The sequence below is a fragment of the Phyllobates terribilis genome, unplaced genomic scaffold (assembly GCF_046119375.1).
Source record: "Phyllobates terribilis strain yellow unplaced genomic scaffold, ASM4611937v1 Scaffold_47__1_contigs__length_9908305, whole genome shotgun sequence".
Classification (NCBI taxonomy): domain Eukaryota; kingdom Metazoa; phylum Chordata; class Amphibia; order Anura; family Dendrobatidae; genus Phyllobates; species Phyllobates terribilis.
This window is the reverse complement of record NW_027362807.1, coordinates 7562324-7590022: the sequence shown is the minus strand read 5'-3', so window position 1 is coordinate 7590022 and position 27699 is coordinate 7562324. Positions and strand designations below refer to the sequence as shown.

General features: G+C 42.4%; 1 protein-coding gene across 1 annotated transcript in view; it reads right to left on the bottom strand.

The window, feature by feature from the left end:
* Positions 1 to 24225, bottom strand: part of LOC141191568 (uncharacterized) — a 78499-nt gene extending 54274 nt beyond the window's left edge. The window contains exons 1-6 of the mRNA XM_073661498.1: positions 24093 to 24225; positions 23912 to 24009; positions 23624 to 23714; positions 19879 to 20705; positions 15261 to 15262; positions 4958 to 5571 (exon numbers count right to left, since the gene is read on the bottom strand). Coding sequence (XP_073517599.1) covers positions 4958 to 5571; positions 15261 to 15262; positions 19879 to 20705; positions 23624 to 23714; positions 23912 to 24009; positions 24093 to 24225 — 1765 coding nt within the window. The remainder of the gene's footprint in view (positions 1 to 4957; positions 5572 to 15260; positions 15263 to 19878; positions 20706 to 23623; positions 23715 to 23911; positions 24010 to 24092) is intronic.
* Between the last annotated feature and the right edge of the window lie 3474 nt (positions 24226 to 27699).

The window sequence follows — 27699 nt, the reverse complement described above, 5'->3', positions numbered from 1 at the left end:
TGTGGCCCTCCAAAGAAATGCCACCTCACACCATTACTGACCCACTGCCAAACCGGTCATGCTGAAGGATGTTGCAAGCAGCAGATCGCTCTCCACGGCGTCTCCAGACTCTGTCACGTCTGTCACATGTGCTCAGTGTGAACCTGCTTTCATCTGTGAAGAGCACAGGGCACCAGTGGCGACTTTGCCAATCCTGGTGTTCTGTGGCAAATGCCAAGCGTCCTGCACAATGTTGGGCTGTGAGCACAACCCCCATCTGTGGACGTCAGGCCCTCATACCACCTTCATGGAGTCGGTTTCTAACCATTTGTGCAGACACATGCACATTTGTGGCCTGCTGGAGGTCATTTTGCAGGGCTCTGGCAGTGCTCCTTCTGTTCCTCCTTGCACAAAGGCGGAGGTAGCGGTCCTGCTGCTGGGCTGTTGCCCTCCTTGGGCCCCCTCCACGTCTCCTGGTGTACTGGCCTGTCTCCTGGTAGCACCTCCAGCCTCTGGACACAGCCAACCTTCTTGCCACAGCTCGCATTGATGTGCCATCCTGGATGAGCTGCACTACCTGAGCAACTTCTGTGGGTTGTAGAGTCTGTCTCATGCTACCACGAGTGTGAAAGCACAACCAACATTCAAAAGAAACCAAAACATCAGCCAGAAAGCATCGGTACTGAGATGTGGTCTGTGTTCCCCACCTGCAGTACCACTCCTTTATTGAGGATGTCTTGATAATTGCCAATAATTTCCATCTATTGTCTATTCCATTTGCACAGCAGCATGTGAAATTGATTGTCAATCAGTGTTGCTTCCTAAGTGAACAGTTTGATTTCACAGAAGTTTGATTTATTTGGAGTTATATTCTGTTGTTTAAGTGTTCCCTTTATTTTTTTGAGCAGTGTATAATGCAGGCCTGGGCGGACGCCTGCGTTTTGGTAGCGTATGTGGCTTTGGGGGAGGGAACGATTACAGGACAAAAGAAACAGAACACTGCGAAGATTCAATATAGGTGGAGAAGGGGCTCCTCAGCTTGATTTGAGCATTATCGAACACGACCAGGTGTTTATAATCCTTATACCATCCTGGCAATGAGTGCTCTTGTATTGTCCATGTGTTCTCTTATACCTAAGGGGAGATATGTCCACACGCCCCCTTTGGTGACATCATGTGGGCCGGTCTCCAGCCTGTACATTTTTATTAAAAACGCTAACTTCTGCAATAACTCATCGCTCGTTGATCCCAGAAGCCCAAAAGTGATATCATATTTTCTATTATGATTTTACATTCATTTAGAGACTACACATCGCATAGCTGCAGTCTGCTATTCTGGTGTTTTGGGCTATTCTGGTGTTTTTGCGCTACATCTCCCTGATTTTGCTTACAGCCATGGAAAACTATGGATACATTCCTGGGCTGTTGCTATCACTAAAAAGATGGGTCCCGCTAGAATTATGGAACATACAATATTTCATATCGGAGACAAAGTGGCTGGAGGTTTCTTTTTTAAGTTGGGGGAAAGCAAACCTTCCCCATCACACACAAATACTGTGATCTTGACACTAATTGCATCCTAAGTAGCTTGGTGGCACCTCTTGGCTGCCAGTTGTTTGTGTAAGCTATTTTGGCTGTGGGTGATAATTTGCAGGAATACATTGTAGATTGTCATCTCTGGACTGTGTTAATTGGGGCTTTTGTGCTGAGAAAAAGGGGAATAAGGGAGGGGGTGAACATCTATGTCAGGCAAATATGGAAGAACATTTTCCTGACAATATTTCCCTGATAGGCACCTATATAAACACCGCCATAGCTAACAGGCACCATCTCTGATGAAGGCGGTCGTAACCGCTGAAACGCGTAAGAACTGTACTCACTCCAGAATTAATTTCCTGATGGAGAGTCCACATTGCCTGAGTGATGTCACTTACCTGCAAAGGCGGCAGCCTGCTGGAATCACTGCGCGATATACGGTGGCCAGACGGCACCGCATTCATATCGCTCAGCTCCTTCTCCACCACGTGGATTGTAGATACATACATCCCACAAGTGCGCCTAAGATTGGGACAAACAATCCAGTACCCGGCACAACGGGATGTACTTTTTCTGGCATTTTGCCAGGATCTTGATTGAGCATAGTGCAACACTCTGCAGGATATTTCCCAGGATCTCTATTGAGCAGCATGGAACGCTCTGCAGGGCAGTTAATTTAGGAGCGAACAAAAGGATCATCATACGGATATATCCATAATTTTCATATGGAACAGATCATTAGTGCCAGAAGATAACAGAAGGTAGGAAACACTGTTTTTGGAACCTTTACCTATATATTATATTGGTTTATATTCATATGAAATACTGCAATTATTTCTATATTTTTCAGTTTTGCATTTACTTCTTACCGCATCTCTAACTTTTTACATTGAAATCACAGATATATTCCTTTAATAATTTGTATTCCCACTTATCAGTTTTTAATTAATCCTTGGATCAACCCCTCCCCCCTTTTTTATTTATCCCTTTTTTATCTAGATTTATGAACTAATTCATTTAGATTTTAACATGATTAATAATATTCCAGGATCCACAAATGACAGATGATCTCGTTTATCAATTATTTATTTTAAAATAGTTTTTGCAATGAGCAGTTATTCATTTATTTTTGAGATATTTAGCGCGTTTTTCACAATTCATATATACAAAGAGCTCATATTCGATTGGCAGCATATGCAACACATTTTTTTGGTATCATTGGATATATTTTAAGTATAGATTAAAGATTAGCACGTAGCCCTTCACTTAGTATAGTTTGTCGCAAAGATGTGACAATAATCTATTACAGCTCAGTACACATGAAATGCTTTCCAATACACATTGTAAGCGTTTGATCCATTCTCCTTCGTTTAATACATCTTATTATATGATGCCGCTCACCCATTTTCCCTTGATCTCTTCTTGTTTTCTCACATCCGCCATCCTGTTTCACCGGACAGCCTTCTTTGTGCTGCTGCTTGCCTCTGACTTTATCCTAGTCACCAGCCTCAGAAATCGCAGGTTAACAGCAGCTCAGATTAGAGATCAGGTCAATGCCACACAGAGTTCTAGCAGCAGACACATCTCTTCAACAACTGTTAAGAGGAGACTTTGTGCAGCAGACCTTCATGGTAAAATAGCTGCTAGGAAACCACTGCTAAGGACAGGCAACAAGCAGAAGAGACTTGTTTGGGCTAAAGAACACAAGGAATGGACATTAGACCAGTGGAAATCTGTGCTTTGGTTTAATGAGTCCAAATTTGAGACCTTTGGTTCCAACCACCGTGTCTTTGTGCGACGCAGAAAAGGTGAACGGATGGACTCTACATGCCTGGTTCCCACCGTGAAGCATGGAGGAGGAGGTGTGATGGTGTGGGGGTGCTTTGCTGGTGACACTGTTGGGGATTAATTCAAAATTGAAGGCATACTGAACCAGCATGGCTACCACAGCATCTTGCAGCGGCATACTATTCCAACCGGTTTGCGTTTAGTTGGACCATCATTTATTTTTCAACAAGACAATGACCCCAAACACACATCCAGGCTGTGTAAGGGATATTTGACCAAGAAGGAGAGTGATGGTGTGCTACGCCAGATGACCTGGCCAACACAGTCACCAGACCTGAACCCAATCGGGATGGTTTGGGGTGAGCTGGACCGCAGAGTGAATGCAAAAGGGCCAACAAGTGCTAAGCATCTCTGGGAACTCTTTCAAGATTGTTGGAAGACCATTTCTGATGACTACCTCTTGAAGCTCATCAAGAGAATGCCAAGAGTGTGCAAAGCAGTCATCAAAGCAAAAGGTGGCTACTTTGAAGAACCTAGAAAATAAGACATATTTTCAGTTGTTTCACACTTTTTTGTTAAGTATATAATTCCACATGTGTTAATTCATAGTTTTGATGCCTTCAGTGTGAATGTACAATTTTCAAAGTCATGAAGATACTGAAAAAAATCTTTAAATGAGAAGGTGTGTCCAAACTTTTGGTCTGTACTGTACATGATGCAATTTTGTTGTTCCTTCAAGGTCAATTGACTGATTACATAATTTGAAAGGTCCTTGAGCTAGTCGGGTGGAAGGTTCTTCGGCTGCTCACGCAGGACGTGCAGCCTCTGTGCAGGTACCTTCCTCTCTTGCTCTGCACCAAGCAGTTAGATAAGTGTGGGGATGAAGGAGACAGAGCAGTTCTTTCAGTGGTCAGGAAGGACGCTGTGTCATTGTTCTCCTCCGTCACAGGAATCTGCCTTCAGTCTACAAGACACATTCAATTATTAGCAAGATTTTTTCTTGCTAAAAGTGTGTCTTATATTCCAAAAATACAGTCAGTTTTAAAGTAATATCTTTCTCATTTAATTATACAACCGTCTGTTATCTGTTTTTGTACAGTTTGTCAATAACATATATAGTTTCTCTCCCCGTCTTTGTTGTTTTTGATGGTTAACAGAATACGATTTTCCAGAAAATAATTTTTTACACTCTAAGTATGATAATAACTAGCCTCTATGTGGGATTTTTCATGTTTAACGGAGTTGTCCACTACTTTGACAACCCCTCCTCATTTCTCATGTTTGATCCTGTTAAAATGAAAAAAAATTAGACAAACTTCCCAATCCAGCGGTGTCAGCATTTATGTTCCCAAGGCTCATGTGAGGTTGTTGGGAGCCTGGCGTCCAATCAGTGCTGGCGTTAATGTTCGGTTTGTTCGAAGGTGGGGACAGTAAGAGGAAGTCGGAGAGCAGCTGCTGCCCTGGCTTCCTGTTGATGTTCAACCTCATATGAGCCGTGGAAATGCGAGTCTCAACACAAGTAGAACGGCACTGACACTGAAGGTGATTATGAGTGTTTTTATTCTAACAAGGTCAAACATGAATGACAAAGGGTTGTCCTAGTAGTTGACAACTCCTTTAAGAAGATACAATTTTCAGTTAAAACAATTTCAACATTCTGAACATGAAAAGGGCTTCTCCCCTGTGTGACTTCTCTGGTGTATAACAACATCTGATTTCTGGTTAAAACATTTCCCACATTCTGAACAGGAATAAGGCTTCTCCCCTGTGTGAGTTCTCTGGTGCTTAACAAAATTTGATTTCTGTGTATAACATTTCCCACATTCTGAACAGGAAAAAGGCTTCTCCCCTGTGTGAGTTCTCAGGTGCTTGACAAAATTTGATTTATCGTTAAAACACTTCCGACATTCTGAACATGAATAAGGCTTCTCTCCTGTGTGAATTATCTGGTGTATTGCAAGATTATTTTTCCAGTTAAAACATTTCCCACATTCTGCACAGGAAAAAGGCTTCTCCCCTGTGTGGGTTCTCCAGTGACTATTAAGATACCCTTTCTGGTTAAAACATTTCCCACATTCTGAACAGGAAAAAGGCTTCTCCCCTGTGTGAGTTCTCTGGTGCTTAACAAAATATGATTTATCGTTAAAACATTTCCCACATTCTGAACAGGAAAAAGGCTTCTCCCCTGTGTGGGTTCTCTGGTGTATAACAGCATCTGATTTCTGGTTAAAACATTTGCCACATTCTGAACATGAAAAAGGCTTCTCCCTTGTGTGACTTTGATTTTCCTTAGTAGTTGGTAATAAATCAGAAGACAGGACCTGTTTCAAAGGATCAGATGACAGATCTTTGCTGTGAAGGGATGATGGTATATCTGGAGTAATAGCATTCACTGCAATTGTATCCTGTGGGATCTCAAGAACATCTGATTTAAAAATTGAAGATAACAGCTGTCCCTCTGATCTCCTGGTACAGTCATCTGCCAAGAATAAAACCAATTATTAGTTTTGAACAAAAAATATCCTTGAATTTTATATTTTTGAACATTTCACCAAAACAGTGACAGTTCATAGTCTAATAAGAAACTGTGAAGACCTGGGGTCTTCCGTGGGCACAATACTACTCAGGCAACACAGGGTGAGGGTAAAACAACGTGGCAATACTTTGTTGAACTACTAAACAAACAATAAACACATAGAACAGTCTCAGGAATACCCAAGGTAGTGCAAAATTACAGTCTCACTCTTCCGCTGGCCCGCCTCGGAGTAGAACAGCTGCGACTTTGGAACATCCAGGGCCAACTATCTCAACCAGTGGCCCTCCGCTTTAGGTGGGCCCCCACACAGAAGAGGTAGCGGCAAGCTTAGGAAGCTGACATTTCATCGAGGAATAAGGCCAGGAGACCTGAGGGTCCCACCCTGGTCTCCGAGAATTTCCATGGGGCCAGATGAGTGGCGGGTCCCAATCTGGTTTCTCCGAAAGTCTCCATGGGTTCCAGGCGACCGGAGGGTCCCACCTGGCAACCCCAAACAACATATACATAGGGCCAGGTGACTTAACCTGGTCTCCTCAAATGTATCCATGGTCTCTGTGATGGTCAATGGAGCAGATCCGTATCCTTCCAGTCAGGGCAATGTACCCTTAGGCCGGAATCATGTATAATTCAAATCTGTGTCTCTCTGGATGGAGCCATGCTACCAAGCTGATATCCTGAAGTCTCTTTGACCTATGATTCTCTCTTTCAACTCTGACTGCTACAGAGGCATACAAGTGCTTCTCACTAAACTAGAATATCAAAAAGTTAATTTATTTCAGTTCTTCAATACAAGTGAAACTCATATTATATAGAGTCATTACAAACAGAGTGATCTATTTCAAGTGTTTATTTCTGTTAATGTTGATGATTATGGCTTAAAGCCAATGAAAACACAAAAGTCATTAGTCATTATCTCAGTAAATTATAGTAATTAACAAAAAACACCTGCAAAGGCTTCCTAAGCGTTTAAAAAGGTCCCTTAGTCTGTTTCAGTAGGCTCCACAATCATGGGGAAGACTGCTGACTTTACAGATGTCCAGAAGGCAGTCATTGCCACACTCCACAAGGAGGGTAAGCCACAAAAGGTCATTGCTAAAGAAGCTGGCTGTTCACAGAGTGGAAGGAAAAAGTGTGGTAGAAAAGGAGGACAAGCAACCAGGATAACCGCAGTCTTGAAAGGATTGTTAAGAATAAGCCATTCAAAAATTTTGGGAAGATTCACAAGGAGTGGACTGCTGCTGGAGTCATTGCTACAAGAGCCACCACACACAGACATATACAGGGCATTGGCTAAAAGTGTCGCATTCCTTGTGTCAAGGCACTCATGACCAATAGACAATGTAGATTCATCCAATAAGATATCAGTATTCTAGAAAGCCAACAGCATCATCATTAGCCTTCGCTTTCTCTAAGATGCCCATCATAATTTTATTTCAAGTAATTTTCTAACTTGTCAGCACATTCTACGTATGCTGTCACTTGGCTTTGTAAATTACAGATCTGGGCAGGTAACGGTCAGCGTTTTATAATCCCAGAGCGTAGGTGGATTGTCCAGGTTTTAAGTTCTATAGAAAAGGGCTTTCAAATCCCAAAGTCATTTGAAAAGTTTTGGGTGGAGAATGTTGTGGTTTAGAGGCAAAATGGTGATCACACGATTGTGATTCAGCCGACCCTACACTAATGATAAATCAACCACAGCCGATGACTGAGAATAATCAGTGACTTCTCTGCATTTAGTGGTCAGCACTCACCTGGGTAGTCATATGTAGGAATTTCCTCTTTACACCACTCATCACCCCTCACATATGTCTCTGTAATATTAATATTGGTCAGATCTTCACCCTGAAACCAAAAAAAAAAATCTGAGAGAGAAGAAATCACATCTACGATCAGCTCTAATCCTGCCATCTCCACCTTTCTCATTACACAAGTATAAAACATATAATACTAGTGGATAAAACAAGACTGAGCACAAGACCTTCACAGCCGTCTACACATCATAGTGGAGATCTCATGACACCTTCTCTCCATCTACCTGATGATCCTGAGGAACATTGGGATCTTCTTGTTTACAGTCCTGTGGAAGAAGAGGACGGGGACATCTCTCTGGTGTTGTCCTCTTACTGGATAGATCTGGAGGAAACACATACAGGGACTGAATTCATTCTTTACATACAGATAATTATAGGCCGTGTGTATTTAGTCCTGTCTATTACCTGGTGATGTGAGGGGCTGAGGAACATCAAGTAGCATGATGCCCTTGTACAGATCTTTGTGTCCTTCTAAATACCCCCACTCATCCATGGAGAAATAGACAGCGACATCCTGACACCTTATAGGAACCTGACACATACAATGATACCGTCATCCCCCAGATCCCTTCATAGCGTTACTGGATAATGTCCCAACATTCCCAGCAGTATCACCTCTCCAGTCAGCAGCTCAATCATCTTGTAGGTGAGTTCTAGGATCTTCTGGTCATTGATGTCCTCATGTATCAGGGGGTGAGGTGGAGGTCCTGTGATTGGGCTCAGGAGTCTTCCCCATCCTTCAGAAACAGGGTCCTGACAGCGCTCACTAGAGGTCTTCTTCACTATTGTGTAATTCTGGTTATGGAGAGACAAAGTAATAAATCTCACTACAGACATTTCCAGAGTCCTCACCTCTCCAGTCCTGTCCATCTGTTATTCCCATAGATAAGAATGATGTAATGTGACGTTATCAGAATATCTCACCTTTCCAGTAAGCCGGAAGAGGATCTCTAGGGTGAGGTGTAATATCCTCTCCACCATCTTGTTTCTGTCCATATCCAAATTTGATGGGTAAATCAGGAAAATTCTCTTATCTTGAAGATCTTCACTGAGAGGATCTGATATTGTAGAGATCTGAATGAGAAGATGAGCCAATGTATAAACACTAAACTATGGAGGGCACCATCCAAATCAAAAAGGGGATCAACATGCTGCACACCACATAAATACACGTGAAAAGAGGAAAAGAGGTGTGCTATGAAGCAGTGATCACCCAACAATACTTCAATAAATTATCATACGTTATAATAAGTTACAATAAATTTTATTCATTACAGATATAAATACATACAAACAACGTCAAAAAACCCAAATAGTTAAAACACAAGTAAAATCAATATAGTGGGGTTACCCACTAATTTGAAGCCCACCTGCTCCAAAAAACATCCCTAGTTACAACAGAACAAGCAGTACCATAATACAACAAGTGCCAGTATTATCCCTGGTGATCAATATCGTACACATGCATATTAGCTATGACTGCCTGATATTAGTATTCAAGGAGGTGTACTATAGTCCAAACAGATGAAGAGGGAAGTATGTACCTACTACAGCAGAGTATATATTGAAAAATACAAAAAGTCCCAAGCATAAATGAAGCCCATATAGAATATCCGAGCTGGCAAGTACTATATACTCACATACCACAAAAAATACTATTCAGGGTATAAATAAATACAAAACCCTTTCATGCTGTAAGTATCCCTCCTGCACACAATAGCGCTAAGATCAATCACCTCCCTGAGCACAAAATCCTAGGCTGGGATGATGCAGGCGGGCATACAGTGCCCAACGTGTCACCACTACACGTGGCTTCATAGACCCCTGATGAAGCCACGTGTATTGGAGACACGCGTTGGGCACTGTATGCCCGCCTGCATCATCCCAGCCTAGGATTTTGTGCTCAGGGAGGTGATTGATCTTAGCGCTATTGTGTGCAGGAGGGATACTTACAGCATGAAAGGGTTTTGTATTTATTTATACCCTGAATAGTATTTTTTGTGGTATGTGAGTATATAGTACTTGCCAGCTCGGATATTCTATATGGGCTTCATTTATGCTTGGGACTTTTTGTATTTTTCAATATATACTCTGCTGTAGTAGGTACATACTTCCCTCTTCATCTGTTTGGACTATAGTACACCTCCTTGAATACTAATGTCAGGCAGTCATAGCTAATATGCATGTGTACGATATTGATCACCAGGGATAATACTGGCACTTGTTGTATTATGGTACTGCTTGTTCTGTTGTAACTAGGGATGTTTTTTGGAGCAGGTGGGCTTCAAATTAGTGGGTAACCCCACTATATTGATTTTACTTGTGTTTTAACTATTTGGGTTTTTTGACGTTGTTTGTATGTATTTATATCTGTAATGAATAAAATTTATTGTAACTTATTATAACGTATGATAATTTATTGAAGTATTGTTGGGTGATCACTGCTTCATAGCACACCTCTTTTCCTCTTTTCACGAAGATGAGCCAATGTAACATCATAAAAATCCTGTGTAATAATACAATTACTGTAGATAATAAGGTGAAACCTGAGATTTATTATTTTACGGTATTTAGTTTTCTTCTTTACAACTACTAATAAAACCTATATATTTTAGGCCACAGATAACAAGCAGTTTCTTCCTCGGAGTCTGCAGCCGAATACGTTTCTTATAGATTCATCTTCCATAAAGCTAATTCTCATCTCATTTACCAACACTGGAATCGGCATTAGCAGGAGATATTCATTACATGAGAAATTACTACTTCATGAGGAAAACAACATCTTCATTTTCTACTTTGGTTCTAGAAACATATTTGACCGAAGTCCGTCACTGACAACATCATCATCCGTCTATATGAATGTTTCCAGTCTTCCCCAGTCTGTAATCTTCTATCATGTTAGATCTCATGTCTGATTCACACACAGAAGTTTGATGCATTTATAAAAGCTTTATTGTTTGCAAAAACACCACAGACAGAAATTATTTGACACCAAGTCTCCTTGTACAGTGTATTATGTGGTTTATTTCTGGCCTTAGGCTTTCTTATATTACAAGAAAAACACCAGAAAAAAAAAACAGAAATTAAAATGTTTCAAAAGAAAATTGTCAACAAAAATTCTTGTAAAACAAAAAAAAACATGCAAAAATCATAAGACACATTGTTATTTTTTAACACGTTAAACGTTTGTTTAAAATAAAATTCTTTTGGGCTCCAGAACATAGATGTTCACCACAGGGATGGCACAGGTGCGGCTATAATAAAAACCCTGTCAGTTTAACCACTTGCTGCTGTCAAAAGCAAACATGGCATCTCAGAAGGTTTGACTTAGTTCGGCTGAATGCCCAAGTACTCCACAGTATGTGGCTGCCTAGTTACTATGATATTTAAAGCGCACCTGTCAGCAGGATTGTGCTCAGTAATCTACATACACAGTCATGTGGGCGACATTACACTGATTAATATGACACCTTTGTTAATGAAAAACCTGCCTCCTATTTTACCTAGCCCCGCACTACTAGATGCATTATGTAAACTAGGCAGGTCATTGAAGGCACAGTGAGCTGTCATAAGAGTATACAGATGAATATGTAAGCAGAGCACCAGATAGAGCACCCCCCACAGGCCGCCCTGAAGCAAATGTATATCATTATCTCCAAACTGAAAGTAAAGATAACACAGCAAGCACAGGACGGATTTCATCACCACAAGTATCATTTTAATCAGTGTAATGCCACCCACCAGACAGTGTATGTAGTTTACTGAGCAGGCCGATGAAAAATCCAACAACCTTTATTGGGACTAGGAGAATATAACACCAAACATAGCTATAGTTCCTTAGAGTCTTCAAGGTAGACACACAAAAAGGGACAAATCCGGGGCGCCACCCGGTAATCCAACGCCAAAGAAAATACAACAACAGTCTCAGACTAAGTCCTCAAATCCAGCAGAGTGGCAAGACATCACAATCCCATGTGGCAACTGATCTCCAATCGTTCATACACGGATTTCCAATAGTCCATATACGGCACCAGGATCTGGCCTCAGCAACAGATCCTTGCCCTTCGCACAGCACCAACTAACTTCAAACATGTATCTTATTGTTCTCCTTCTCTTGGGATCAGCCCCCTGGTTGGGTAGAGATACCCACACCCCACCGCCTTAAACATTTAGTCCAGGCAATTCAAAGAATGAAGAATCTTCTGCAACTCCAGTCTCCAGCAGGTCTGCAGACTTGTGTATTTAAGGGAATCCCCCAGAAGACAGGAACAAAGACACACATGCCCCCACCAGATGCAGGACAGAAAATGATGACATAGGCCTGATTACAGCATGGTCCATGAAAACAGGCTGGGGGGGACACTGTCACAGGTTCTATCTGTTTATTTCCTGTTTTGTGGTTCAATAAAATATTGCCACACTGTTTTACCCTCACCGTGTGTTGTCTGAGTGGTATTGTGCCCACAGGAGTCCCCAGGTCTTCACAAAATATACTTCTCAAAAAAATAAAGGGAACACTCAAATAACCCATCCTAGATCTGAATGAATGAAATATTCCCATTGAATACTTTGTTCTGTACAAAGTTGAATGTGCTGACAACAAAATCACACAAAAATCATCAATGGAAATCAAATTTATTAACTAATGGAGGCCTGGATTTGGAGTCACCCCAAAAATTAAAGTGGAAAAACACCCTACAGGCTGATCCAATTTTGATGTAATGTCCTTAAAACAAGTCAAAATGAGGCTCAGTATTGTGTGTGGCCTCCACGTGCCTGTATGACCTCCCTACAACGCCTGGGCATGCTCCTGATGAGTTTGCGAATGGTCTCCTGTGGGATCTCCTCCCAGACCTGGACTAATGCATCCGCCAACTCCTGGACAGTCTGTGGTGCAACGTGACGATGGCGGATGGAGCGAGACATGATGTCCCAGATGTGCTCAATCGGATCCAGGTCTGGGGAACGGGCGGGACAGTCCATAGCTTCAATGCCTTCATCTTGCAGGAACTGCTGACACACTCCAGCCACATGAGGTCTGGCATTGTCCTGCATTAGGAGGAACCCAGGGCCAACCGCACCAGCATATGGTCTCACAAAGGGTCTGAGGATCTCACCTCAGTACCTAATCGCAGTCAGGCTTCCCGTGGCGAGCACATGGAGGGCTGTGTGGCCTTCCAAAGAAATGCCACCCCGCACTATTACTGACCCAAGCCAAACCGGTCATGCTGAAGGATGTTGCAGGCAGATCACTCTCCACGGCGTCTCCAGACTCTGTCACGTCTGTCACATGTGCTCAGTGTGAACCTGCTTTCATCTGTGAAGAGCACAGGGCGCCAGTGGCGACTTTGCCAATCCTGGTGTTCTGTGGCAAATGCTAAGCGTCCTGCATGGTGTTGGGCTGTGAGCACAACCCCCATCTGTGGATGTCGGGCCCTTATACCACCCTCATGGAGTCAGTTTCTGACCGGTTGTGCAGACACATGCACATTTGTGGCCTGCTGGAGGTCATTTTGCAGGGCTCTGGCAGTGCTCCTCCTGTTCCTCCTTGCACAAAGGCGGAGGTAGCGGTCCTGCTGCTGGGTTGTTGGGGTTACAGCCCCCACCATGTATGCCTTTAAATCAGAGATATATGTCATACAAAATAGTTAATAAATAACATTTCTCACATGTCTGGTTTACATCAGCACAATTTTTGAACCAAAATTTTTTTTGGTTTGGTCAACTTTTAACCCTTATAACTTCCTGTGATTTCTCATCTTCCAACAAAATTTACAAACCCATTTTTTTAGGGACCACATCACATTTAAAGTCACTTTGAGGGGTCTATATGACAGAAAATACCCAAAAGTGACACCATTCTAAAAACTGCACCCCTCAAGGTACTCAAAACCACATTCATGAAGTTTATTAACCCTTCAGGTGCTTCACAGGAATTTTTGGAATGTGGAAGAAAATAATGAACATTTAACTTTTTTTCACAAAAAGTTTACTTTAGACCCAATTTTTTTTATTTTTGCAGGAGTAATACACAAATAGTTAAATATTTATACATACATACACACACATGTATCCTGAACCACAAAGGAGCAAGTATGTACAAGTAGAATGAGGCCAAGTGTATAAAGCAATATACCTAGTGCCTAGTGCAGCATGTCAAAGAACCTGGGGTAGCCTAAAAATAATAACATATAGGTGAGCTTTATTGTATAGCATAAGAGGATTATAGATATAAAGTGTCCCTACACAGGCGGCGAGCCAACTGATGGGACCAGGGAATGAATCCCTCTGGTAAAGATACAGAGTCAATGACTAATGAAGGAAGTGTAATGTAAGGTACGGAGTATTCCAAAGAGAGGGAAGGGGAAGGGGAAACAATAGACACAACACCAGATCAATGGCAGACAGTGTTATATATAAGAAAGGGGCTTAATGACCGGCTGTGGAGAGAAGTGCCCAGAAGATGCTGGTTAGATGTTAGAGGACGTGTTCAACATGAGGGCCAGGTCAAAACCTGTAGACAAGCAGACAAGATAGGTAATATGCCTTATACTTCTGCTCTAAGGGGTCCAGGGTACCGAGCATGGCGCCCACTCTGTACCCTGGACCACTTAGGTAATATGCCTTCTATTGATGAGCGAGTATGTTTTGTTAACCCTTTCGCCGAGTATACTTGGCCGAGGACCGAGTATTTAAAGCTTGCTCGGGCTTTAAGTTAAGTTTTCGTCGCTCCGTGAACATGATTTGCGACTGTTTGACAGATTTAATACATGTGAGGAATGCCTGTTTTTCCAGCATTCCTCATATGTATTAAATCTGTCAAACAGTCGCAAATCATGTTCACGGAGCGACGAAAACTTAAAGCCCGAGCATGCTGAAGATAATAGGTGCTCGGCCGAGTATACTCGGCGAAAGGGTTAACAAAACATACTCGCTCATCACTAATGCCTTCTATAACCTCATGTTCGGTGTTTCTACTTTGGGTTTTGGCTTGTAAAAATCAGATTTCATTTGAATAGATTCTGGGCTCCATTAGCTGAGCCCCTGAGGTGGCAGAAACACCCCCCCCCCGGTGACCCCATATTGGAAACTCCACTGCCTAAGAAATTCATCCACGGGTGTAGTGAATAATTTGAACCCATACGTGCCTTACAGAATTTTATAACATTGAGTCATGGAAATATGGCATTTTAGTGGTAAAAATGCAATTTTTGTATTTGCTACAAATTTGTCAGGTACACAAGGGTTAATAGGTGAAACTGAACCCCATAATTTATTAAATAATGTCTCCTGAAAGCGGTGATGTCCCATATGTCGTCAGAAATTAGTTAGCCCACACCTCAGGGGCCACTCATTGCCATGGTGACTCGATGTCATCATAACAACACCTGGGTGACCAGAGCTAACAAGTTATTTAGGTCATGTGCAGTGCACGATCTACCTAACTTGTGTCAGTGCAGCACTGACAGTTATAAAGCAAAGCTTATACTTACATACACACACACATATACCGTATATTCCGGCGTATAAGACGACCTGGTGTATAAGACGACCCCCCTACTTTCCTGTTAAAATATAGAGTTTAGGATATATTCACCGTATAAGACTACCCCTTTTCCAACGCATACCAAACACCGGTAAAAATTAAAAAAAAACAGATTTGAATTTAACATGGTCCTTTTTTAATTTAAATTCTTATGACATGCAGGTATATAGCAGGAAAACTGTCACTCATAAACATATTAAAATAGGGGGGACCCCACGTCATTTTTTGGGGGGGTCCCCCATTCTAATAGCTAGTAAAGGCTAGGTATTCAGCTGGGGGCTGATATTAGTAGCCTGGGAAGCTCCGTGGGTATTACCCCCTTCCCAGACTTCAAACATCTGCCCCAGCCGTCTGCTTAACCTCCGCTAGAGACTATAATGATGGTGGATCCCACGCCAATTTTCTTTTTAAAAAATCCTTTATTTTAACACTAAATGACAATTGAGGGGTTAATAAAGATGCAGTCCCTAAATTATTAATTTTGTAATTAATTTTTCCCAAAAATGTTGACGTGGGGCTTCGCCATATTTTTGTGTCCAGCCAGGTACAGCAGGCAGGAACGGGCTGCCCCCAACCACCAGCTGCCTATTTGTACCTGGCCGGACACAACAATATAGGGAAGCCCTTTTTTTTTTAATTATTTCATGAAATAATTAAAAAAAAAATTACGTGGGGCTTCGCCCTATTTTTGTGTCCAGCCAGGTACAACTAGGCAGCTGGGGGCTGGAATCTGCAGCGCAGGGAGGCCCAAGCTTTCTGGGCCCCCCCTGCTGCAAATTGCAGTCCGCAGCCACCCCGGAAAATGGCGCGTTCATAGAAGCGCCATCTTCTGGCGCTGTACCCAACTCATCCAGGGCCCTGGTGCGGTGGCTCACTGGGTAATAAAGGGGTTAGGGCCAGCTTGGCATTATCAGCTGGCCCTAAGCCCGAAATTCATGGGGTCACGCCAGTATTAGACATGACCGCCATGAATTTCTAGTAAAGTAATTAAAAAAAACACAACACCCAGAATAAAGTCCTTTAATTGAAATAAAGACACAATTTTTTAATGTTCTAAATTAAACCATACTTACCATCACGCCCATTCCAGCTGAAGCCAACGATCTCCTGCAATAAAAGTAAAATAATAAAGCAACCTCATCCTTACCTCTCCATGGTTCCCAGGACCGGTCCAGCTCTGCTACATTCACATGACAGGCTGCACCGCAGCAGAACGCTGCCGTTCAGCTTGCCATGCGGCAGACACTGAGAAGCGCAGGCATGCTTGTGCTCCTCAGTGTCTGACTGTGACGGCATCCAGATGAGCCGAGATCATGTCCAATGAACTCGGCTCACCTCATGCACGTCACTGACAGCGTGGGAAAATTCTCCTGCTCCCCGCATGCGCAGTAGAAGTTTCCCACGCTGTCAGTGACGGACGTCCAGGAGGTGAGCTGAGTTCATTGTCGGCTCATCTGGATGCCGTCACAGCCTGACACTGAGGAGCGCAAGCATGCCTGCGCTTCTCAGTGTCTGCGGGATGAGAGGCTGGATGGCGGCGTTCTGCTGCGGTCCAGCCTGTCATCTCGATGTAGCAGAGCTGAAGCTGTCGTGGGAACCATGGAAAGGTAAGGATGAGGTTGCTTTATTATTTTTCTTTTATTGCAGGAGATCGTTGGCTTCAGCTGGAATGGGCGTGACGGTAAGTATGGTTTAATTTAGAACAATAAAGGATTGTGTCTTTATTTCAATTAAAGGACTTTATTCTGGGTGTTTGTGTTTTTTTTAACTTTGACTATGGGGTTAGTAATGGGGGTGTCTTATAGACGCCTCTCCATTACTAACCTGGGCTTGATGTCAGCTGGCATTATAAGCTGACATCAACCCCAACCCTATTACCCCCTGCCACCGCACCAGGGCAGCGTGGAAGAGCGAGGCTAAGTGCCAGAATTGGCGCATCCTATGGATGCGCCATTTCTGGGGCAGCTGACGGCTGGTGTTTCTAGCCTGGGAGGGGGCCAATATTCATGGCTCCCTTCCTGGGCTATTAATATCAGCCCCCAGCTGTCTGCCTAGCCTTTGCTAGCTATTAAATTAGGGGGGACCCCACGTCATTTTTTTGGGGGGGTTCCCCATTTTAATAGCTAGTAAAGACTAGGTATTCAGCTGGGGGCTGATATTAGTAGCCTGGGAAGCTCTGTGGGTATTACCCCCTTCCCAGGCTTCAAACATCTGCCCCAGCCGTCTGCTTAACCTCAGCTAGAGCCTAAAATTAAGGGGAACCCCACGCCAATTTTTTTAATAATAAATCCTTTATTTTAATACTAAATGACAAGTACAGTAACCAACACTATCACTGTACTTCATATATATGTGACTGACATGTTTCTATCTATCTAATCTATGTGTGAAGCTCTATTCTGTCTGTTATAAATTGTCGGGTACCGCTGCTGAATTGCCGGCCGGCTTTTTTAAAGAGACAGTGCATGAAAACACTATTATTTTTTTTAATAAATCCTTTACACTAAATGACAAGTACAGTAATCAACACTGTCACTGTACTTCATATATATGTGACTGACATGTTTCTATCTATCTAATCTATGTGTGATGCTCTATTCTTTCTATTCTAAATTGTCGGGTGCCGGCTTATGCCGCTGCTGAATTGCCGGCTTTTTATATATTGTCACAGAAGCGATGCGAACTTCCCAGCTCCGGACACAGCGCAGCGCTTCTGTGACAAGTGAAAGCTGTCAGCACAGAAGTCCTGCCCTGTGTCCGGAGCTGGGAATACGCAGCGATGTGTCAGTTTCAGCACAGAAGCGCTGACTGTCTGGACCTACCGCCGCCGTATTTTAACTCCCTCCACCTTATATTAACTCCGACATGGCAGGGATACGGCCACGGCAGCTTATTAACACCCCCAGAGTATCCCCGCATGTCAATTTCTGAAAGTTCAAAAGCATTACCGGCGTATAAGACGACCCCAGACTAGACAGAAGATTTTTCAGTCTTCAAAAGTCGTCTTATACGCCGGAATATACGGTATATATATATATACATACACAGTTGTGGTCAAAAGTTTACATACCCCAGCAGAATTTTTCATTTTTTGGCCTTGCTTCAGGGAATATGAATGATAACAAAAAAACTTTTTTTCCACTCATGGTTATTGGTTGGGTGAAGCCATTTATTGTCAAACTACTGTGTTTTCTCTTTTTAAATCTTAATGACAACCAAAAACATCCAAATGACCCTGATCAAAAGTTCACATACCGTGGTGATTTTGGCCTGATAACATGCACAGAATTTGACCCAAATGGGTTTGAATGGCTACTAAAGGTAACATCCTCACCTGTGACCTGCTTGCTTGTAATCCGTGTGTGTGCATAAAAGCTGAGTGAGTTTCTGGGATCCAGACAAACTCTTGCTTCTTTCATCCAGCCACTGACGTTTCCGGATTGTGAGTCATGGGGAAAGCAAAAGAATTGTCAACTGATCTATGGGAAAAGGTAGTTGAACTGTACAACACAGGAAAGGGATACAAAAAAATATCCAAGGAATTGATAATCCAGTCAGCAGTGTTCAAACTATGATTAGCAAATGGAAAATCAGGGGCTCTGTAAAAGCCAAACCACGGTCAGGTAGACCAACAAAAATTTCGGCCATAACTGCCAGCCAGGAAAATTGTTCGGGATGCAAAGAAAAACCCACAAATAACATTAGCTGAACATCAGGACTCTCTGAAAACTAGCGATGTGGCTGTTTCAAGATGCACAATAAGGAGGCACTTGAAGAAAAATAGGCTGCATGGTCGAGTCACCAGAAGAAAGCCATTACTGCACAAATGCCACAAAGTATCTCACCTAGAATACGCCACTACTACTACTGGAGGCAAATTTACACTCATCAGCCCGGATGCTGCGCATGGGACGTACTTGGACGTTCCAACATAACAATGATCCAAAACACAAGGCCAAGTCGACATGTCATTGGCTACAGCAGAACAAAGTGAAAGTTCTGGAGTGGTCAACTCAGTCTCCTGACCTCAATATCATTGACCCACTCTGGAGAGATCTCAGGCACGCAGTTCATGCTATACAGCCTAGGAATTTACAGGAACTGGAAGCTTTTTGCCAAGAAGAATGGGCAGCTTTATCATCTGAGAGAATAAAGAACCTCATCCACAACTACCACAAAAGACTTCAAGCTGTCATTGATATTAGAGGGGGCAATACACGGTATTAAGAACTGGGGTATGTGAACTTTTTGATCAGGGTAATTTGGATGTTTTTGGATGTCATTAAGATTTAAAAAGAGAAAACACAGTAGTTTGACAATAAATGGCTTCCCCCAACCAATAATCATGAGTGGAGAAAAAGTTTTTTGTTATCATTCATATTCTCTGAAACAAGGCCAAGAAAGGAAAAATTCTGCCGGGGAATGTAAACTTTTGACCACAACTGTAAGAGATTTCAAGAATGTGGAATGTTAATTGGAAGATATAAGAACTCTAATCATCAGGCAGTAATGGGCAAGCTGAAAGGATATATAGGAGAGATGAATGTATGTGATCCCTATGGTATGTTATTTTATTATTGTATGTACTGGTTTCTTGTTTTGTCAAAAAAAACCTAAATTAAAAAAATCTCAAAAATGTATTGGATTAAAAAAGAAAAAGACTAAGAAAAAGGCTTCTCCACTGTGTGGGTTCTCTGGTGCCTAACCAAAGTTGATTTCTGGTTAAAACATTTCCCACATTTTGTACATGAAAAAGGCTTCTCCCCTGTGTGAGTTCTCTTGTGCTTAACCAAAGCTGATTTCTGGTTAAAACATTTCCTACATTCTGAACATGAAAAAGGCTTCTCCCCTGTGTGGGTTCTCTGGTGCTTAATCAAATCTGATTTCTGGTTAAAACATTTCCCACATTCTGAACATGAAAAAGGCTTCTCCCCTGTGTGAGTTCTCTGGTGCTTAACCAAAGATGATTTATCGTTAAAACATTTCCCACATTCTGAACATGAAAAAGGCTTCTCCCCTGTGTGAGTTCTCTGGTGCTTAACCAAAGCTGAATTATGGTTAAAACATTTCCCACATTCTGAACAGGTAAAAGGCTTCTCCCCTGTATGAATTCTCTGGTGCTTGACAAAATCTGATTTCTGGTTAAAACATTTCCCATATTTGGAACAAAAAAATCTATTCTCTGCTGTGTGTATTTTTTGATGTTTAAGAAAATACTTTTCAAGAGTAAAACTATTTCCATTTTCTGAACATGAAAATGGCTTCTTTCCTTTATGAGCAGTTTGTTTTTTAATGCTTATTTTTTTATTTTGATTTTCCTTAGTAGTCGGTAATGAATCAGAAGACAGGACCTGTTTCATAGGACTAGATGACAGATCTTTGCAGTGAAGGGATGATGATATATCTGTAGTAATGGCATTCACTTCAATTGTATCCTGTGGGATCTCAAGATCATGTGATTTAAAAACAGAAGATGTCAGCTGTCCCTCTGATCTCCTGGTACAGTTATCTGCCAAGAAAAAAACAATTATTAATTTTGAATAAAATATCCCTGAAATTTATATTTTTGAACATTTCTACTTAAAATGTCTGTAGAAATGACAAGTTATTGACAGAATGACAGTGAAACGCGAAAACCTCATAGGATGAACCAGTAGAGCGTGGTGTTCAACTGCTTGTTCATTCTGTCTCCAAAATATGGAATAAGAAGCCATCAAACAATGTTATGTAGGCAAAAATGATACCAAATAAAAACTTCTTCTTATCCATAAATCAACCCAGCAAAGTCCGCTCTCCCAAAGTCAAACCTCCCCCTCACTTCTGAGCCTTGCAGTGCGCCCAAACCACATTCAGCATCCATGTATTTGACATTACTATAGTGAGAAGAACCCACTTAAATTACGGTGTGTGTCTCCTGGAGCACAATCTGGACACTATGTGTTGGGCAATAAAATGGCCAATGTGCAATTTTCACTCTCCAACATCCACTGCGTGCTAATTTCTGGAATTTCTTTTTGTAATTACCTTCTGCAGTCCTTCTTGCCTGTGCGCAGTGCTATCGCTGGCCGTTCTCAGGCATCACGTGACCCCCGATAGCGTCACTCACAAGCAAGAAAGACAGCAGAAGGTAATTACAAAGATTCTTATGGGCACAGGGTAAATACATTGGGGGACCTTGGGCAACTGTAAAAAGTACTGGACAACTTCTTTAAGGCTTCTGTAAATAGTTTCTTCCATCTCCTCTGGGATCTGCTCCCCTAATGTCTGCTTCTGTCACCAGGAGCCGCCTTAATCATTCTGCAGGTAGCACTGGTGATGGAGGAGACGTTGGAACCAGAAGCTCTGGGCAGCACAGGCTCTGTCCAAACACTAAGATTAGGGTTGCTGGGACCAGTAGTACCATCCAGTCTGGCAGTATGGGTGTGTGTGCTGTCCAGCTGGAGTAATCTGCTCCCTGCTTCAGCCATTTGGAAAGCACCGCACCCTACTAAAGTTGGAAGCATATTGCTGGAAGCTGCCAGATACAGCCTTGTTCTCCTCTGGTTCAGTCCTCTGTGCTCAGCTCCCGGCTTGTGTATTTGTTTACTGACTACTCTTGTGTCTTCTGATTTTGTACTTTCTCTGTCCTCCTGGTTATGACCCGGCTACCTGACTATTCTTTTTGGGGTTAAAGGGTGATGAGCAAAGCAATCCATGGGATCAAGAAAATGGCATATATAGCACCAAGCCTGTTTGTGGTAGCCATCTTTTGAGCTGCCAGGTGACCATGAACAGTGTCCCCAATACATTGGGTCTGAAATATATTCCAGCAAGATCTGCATTCAAATAGTTAAATGGCGCTCCTTCCCTCCTTATTCCTTCCCTTGTGCCCAGACAATAGTGTACAACCTTATATAGGGGATTGTTGGATTCAAGAGAAGTTGGAAAATAATTTGTAAGGTCCATTTGTTTCCTATTATCCTTTGTGAAGAATTCCAAAATTATCACCAGATAAAGTGACACACGTCAGATTTGAAAAATGGGCCCTGATTAGGAACATAATACTGGCAGCAGGAAGGGGTTAAATCAGAGGATTTTGGGAACTAACTGCTGTAGTCAAAAACTGTGAGTATAGACAATAACATCTACTGAAATGATCAAACTCGACAGTCTCCATCAGTAAGTAGTGAGTAACTAGTGGTGAAACCTCTCTGGGGTAATTGGAGTATGGGACTCGATGGCTCCTGACAATCTAAACTATCGTAAGGGACAATATTTTCTATCAGATGAGTTTCAAGAAGAAATATTAGACGTTCAAAGAGAACTTTTTATAATACTGCAGAGCTGAGGGGTCTTAAATTTAGACCTCGGGCATTGGGAAGAGACAATGGAGATCTTTCTTAAAGACTACCAGGGAGTTACAGACTCACATAAGTGAGGAAGGCCGATCCCACCACAATCAAACTATTACATAGAATGAACTTGTAAAAAAAGAAAGAATATAAAAACATGTAACATCCCCAACAACAACGTATGTATGAGGGGAGAAATCCAACACTAAACTGGAGTCACACTCATTTATGGTGGACCATTGGAGCTACTATGAATCCTGACCAGGAGAGTAGAGAAAGTATTAGCACCCCCATTTCAGGAGAGATTGTGCAGTAATCTGAATTTCTTAGGATCGAAAACATAATGGAATTTATGACTTGGAGTGAATCCATGAAACCAGGGCTGGAGCCAACACATCTCCTGCAGGCGTGAATAAATGTATATTACAGCCATCAGCCACGCACAGCTTAGAGATATATCATGGCACAGGTGTAATGCTTTTTATGTAGTTTAGCACAATCCTGTTTGAATTTAGTTGGTTTAAAAAGAAATTGAAAAGTCAGGATAAAGGGAAACTCTGTTGTTATTGTACAGAAATTCACACTTGGCCTCACTGCACATTTAATGTTGTTGATAATAAAAGCGAAGTTTGGCCAGAAAGACTGGACCTGGTCTTGTAGGGACTATATGAGGACATTCAGCAGCACAGAAGGTAGATTCATCCAATAAGATATCAGGGATCTAGGAAGCCAACAGCATCATTACCCTCCGCTTTCTCTTACAGGTCCATCATAATTTTGATTTTCTCACTTGTCAGCACATTCTACGTACGCTGTCATTTGGCTTTATAGTTTACAGATCTGGGCAGGTAACGGTCAGCGTCTACTAATCCCAGGGGGTAGGTGGATCCTCCAGGTTGTAAGTTCTACAGAAAAGGTCTTTTACAATTACACAAAGTAATGTGAACATTTTCGGATGGAGGAAAATGTTGTGGCCTAGCGGTAAAATGGTGATCACACGATTGCGATACGGCCGGACTACACCACCGATAAAGCAGCCACAGCCGGTGACTGAGAAGAATCTGTGACTTCTCTGCATTTAGTGGTTACTACTCACCTGGGTAGTCATATGTAGGAATTTCCTCTTTACACCGCTCATCGCCCCTCACATATGTCTCTGTAGTATTAATATGGGTCAGATCTTCACCCTGAAACAAATATTATAAAAGTCACAGACAGATGAGAAGTCACATCTATGATCAGCTCTAATCCTGCCATCTCCACCGTTCTCATTACACAAGTATAAAACATATAATACTGGAGGATAAAACAAGACTGAACACAAGACCTTCACAGCCGTCTACACATCACAGGGGAGAACACATGACACCTTCTCTCCATCTACCTGATGATCCTGAGGAACATTGGGATCTTCTTGTTTACAGTCCTGTGGAAGAAGAGGACGGGGATATCTCTCTGGTGTTGTCCTCTTACTGGATAGATCTGGAGGAAACACATACAGGGACTGAATACATTCTTTACATACAGATAATTATAGGCCGTGTGGTTTTAGCCCTGTCTATTACCTGGTGATGTGAGGGGCTGTGGAACCTCCATCATGATGTCCTTGTACAGATCTTTGTGTCCTTCCAAATACTCCCACTCATCCATGGAGAAATAGACGGCGACATCCTGACACCTTATAGGAACCTGACACATACAATGATACCGTCATCCCCCAATCCCTTCATAGCTTTACTGTATAATGTCCCAGCATTCCCAGCAGTGTCACCTCTCCAGTCAGCAGCTCAATCATCTTGTAGGCGAGTTCTAGGATCTTCTGGTCATTGATGTCCTCATGTACCAGGTGATGAGGTGGAGGCCCTGTGATTGGGCTCAGATGTCTTCCCCATCCCTCAGACACAGGGGCCTGACAGCGCTCACTAGAGGTCTTCTTCACTACTGTGTAATCCTGGTTATGGATAGACACATTAATACATCTCACTCCAGACATTTCCAGAGTCCTCACCTCTCCAGTTCTGTCCATCTGTTATTCCCATATATAAGAATGATGTAATGTGACGTTATCAGAATCTCTCACCTTTCCAGTAAGCCGGAAGAGGATCTCTAGGGTGAGGTGTAATATCCTCTCCGCCATCTTGTCTCTATCCATATCCATCCTTGATAGGTGATTTAGAAAAATTCTCTTAATATAGAAGCTCTTCACTGAGGGGATCTGATATTGTAGAGACCTGAATGAGAAGAAGAGCCGATGTGACATCCTAAAGAATTCTGTGTATTAATACAATTACTGGAGACAATAAGGGAAATATATCAGTAGATGTGTAGATGTTGTATTCTCTAGTCTTTTATGGACTGGAACATAAGTTGAATTGCTGACTTAGACATCTCCTCCATACTTCCAATCACTGACTAAGTTGGCCACTGCTTCAGTAAGAATCACCCAGAAACCCAAGCAGCAATGGTATTTTTATTATTTTTACAACATTCTGCTTTTGTCCCTGACGTACTAATAAAACCTATATATTTTAGGCCACAGACAACAAGCAGTTTCTTCCTTGGAGTCTGCAGCTGAATACGTTTCTTATAGACTCATCTTCCATAACGTTAATTCTCGTCATATACATTACACGTGACATGAGAAATAACAACTTCAAGATGAGGACGACATCTTCATCTTCTAATACGGCTCTAGAAACAAATTTGGCCAGAGTCCGTCACTGACTACATCATCACCAGCCGTCTACATGAATGTTTCCCGTCTTTCCCAGGTTGTAATCTTTTATCACATTAGATCTCATTTATAAGAGCTTGTTTGTACGAACACAGACAGGAGTTATTTGATGCTAATGTCTCCTTGTACAGTGTTTTTTTTCCTGGATATCATGTTTCTAAAAGCATTTTCCTGTAGGTTTCCATATATTACATGAAAAACACCAAAAAAAGAAAACCAAGTGGTTAATACATAAAATAAAATTGGGGTTGGCGGGACTGTGACAACATTATACAGTATGTGGGTAGATGGCGGTACTGTGGGAACATTATAGTGTATGTGGGGGGATGGCGGTACTATGGGAACATTATACTGTATGTGAGGGGGATGGTGGTACTTTGGGAACATTATACTGTATGTGGGTAGATGGCGGTACTATGGGAACATTATACTGTATGTGGGAAGATGGCGGTACTGTGGGAACATTATACTGTATGTGGGTAGATGGCGGTACTGTGGGAACATTATACTGTATGTGGGAAGATGGCGGTACTATGGGAACATTATACTGTATGTGGGAAGATGGCGGTACTGTGAGAACACTATACTGTATGTGGGAAGATTGCGGTACTGTGGGAACATTATACTGTATGTGGGAAGATGGCGGTACTGTGAGAACATTATACGGTGTGGGGAAATAGAGGTACTATGAGAGCATTATATTGAGAGGCTTAATGACCGCAGTCGCTCCTGTGACCGGGCCCAGCCAACATCAACCGCTGCTGCAGCTGGATGTGTGTTCTCGGACTGACATTCAGCTTAGTGCCACAATACACGCTGCGGACCAATCAGAGGCCAGCAGGTGACATCGGCATGTACGTCATTAGGGGCGCATGGAAGTAACATCATCCTCTCCTGTCACTTCCAGCTGAAGTCAGCGGCAGCTCCAGAAAAAGACACCGCGCGGCGAAGGAGCAGAGAGAAGGCGAGTATAATGTTTTTTGTTTTTTTTTAAAATCAGCGAGTACACGGTGCCCTGGGCCATACTACTAGATGTAAGAGTATGAGCTGTGCATTATACTACATGGATGACTATGGGCTGTGCATTATACTACTACATGTAAGACTAAGGGCTGTGCATTATACTACATGGATGACTATGGGCTGTGCATTATACTACATGGATGACTGTGGGCTGTGCATTATACTACTACATGTAAGAGTATGGGCTGTACATTATACTACATGGATGACTGTGGGCTGTGCATTATACTACTATGTATGACTATGGACTGTGCGTTATACTACATGTATGACTATGGGCTGTGCATTATACTACATGTACGGACTATGGGCTGTGCATTATACTACATGTGTGGACTATGGGCTGTGCATTATACTACATGGATGACTATAGGCTGTGCATTATACTACATGTACGGACTATGGGCTGTGCATTATACTACATGTGTGGACTATGGGCTGTGCATTATACTACATGTACGGACTATGGGCTGTGCATTATACTACATGTACGGACTATGGGCTGTGCATTATACTACATGTACGGACTATGGGCTGTGCATTATACTACATGTGTGGACTATGGGCTGTGCATTATACTACATGTACGGACTATGGGCTGTGCATTATACTACATGTGTGGACTATGGGCTGTGCATTATACTACATGTGTGGACTATGGGCTGTGCATTATACTACATGTATGGGCTGTGCATTATACCACATGTATGGACTATGGGCTGTGCATTATACTACATGTGTGGACTATGGGCTGTGCATTATACTACATGTGTGGACTATGGGCTGTGCATTATACTACATGTATGGGCTGTGCATTATACCACATGTATGGACTATGGGCTGTGCATTATACTACATGTATGGACTATGGGCTGTGCATTACACTACATGTACGGACCATGGACTGTGCATTATACTACATGTACGGACTATGGGCTGTGCATTATACTACATGTACGGACTATGGGCTGTGCATTATACTACATGTACGGACTATGGGCTGTGCATTACACTACATGTACGGACCATGGACTGTGCATTATACTACATGTACGGACTATAGGCCGTGCATTATACCACATGTATGGACTATGGGCTGTGCATTACACTACATGTACGGACCATGGGCTGTGCATTACACTACATGTACGGACCATGGGCTGTGCATTACACTATATGTGCAGACCATGGGCTGTGCATTACACTATATGTACGGACCATGGGCTGTGCATTACACTACATGTATGGACTATGGGCTGTGCATTATACTATATGTATGGACTATGGGCTGTTCATTATACTACATGTACGGACTATGGGCTGTGCATTATACTACATGGATGACTATAGGCTGTGCATTATACTGTATGGAGGATTATGGGCTGTGCATTATACTGTATGGAGGATTATGGGGA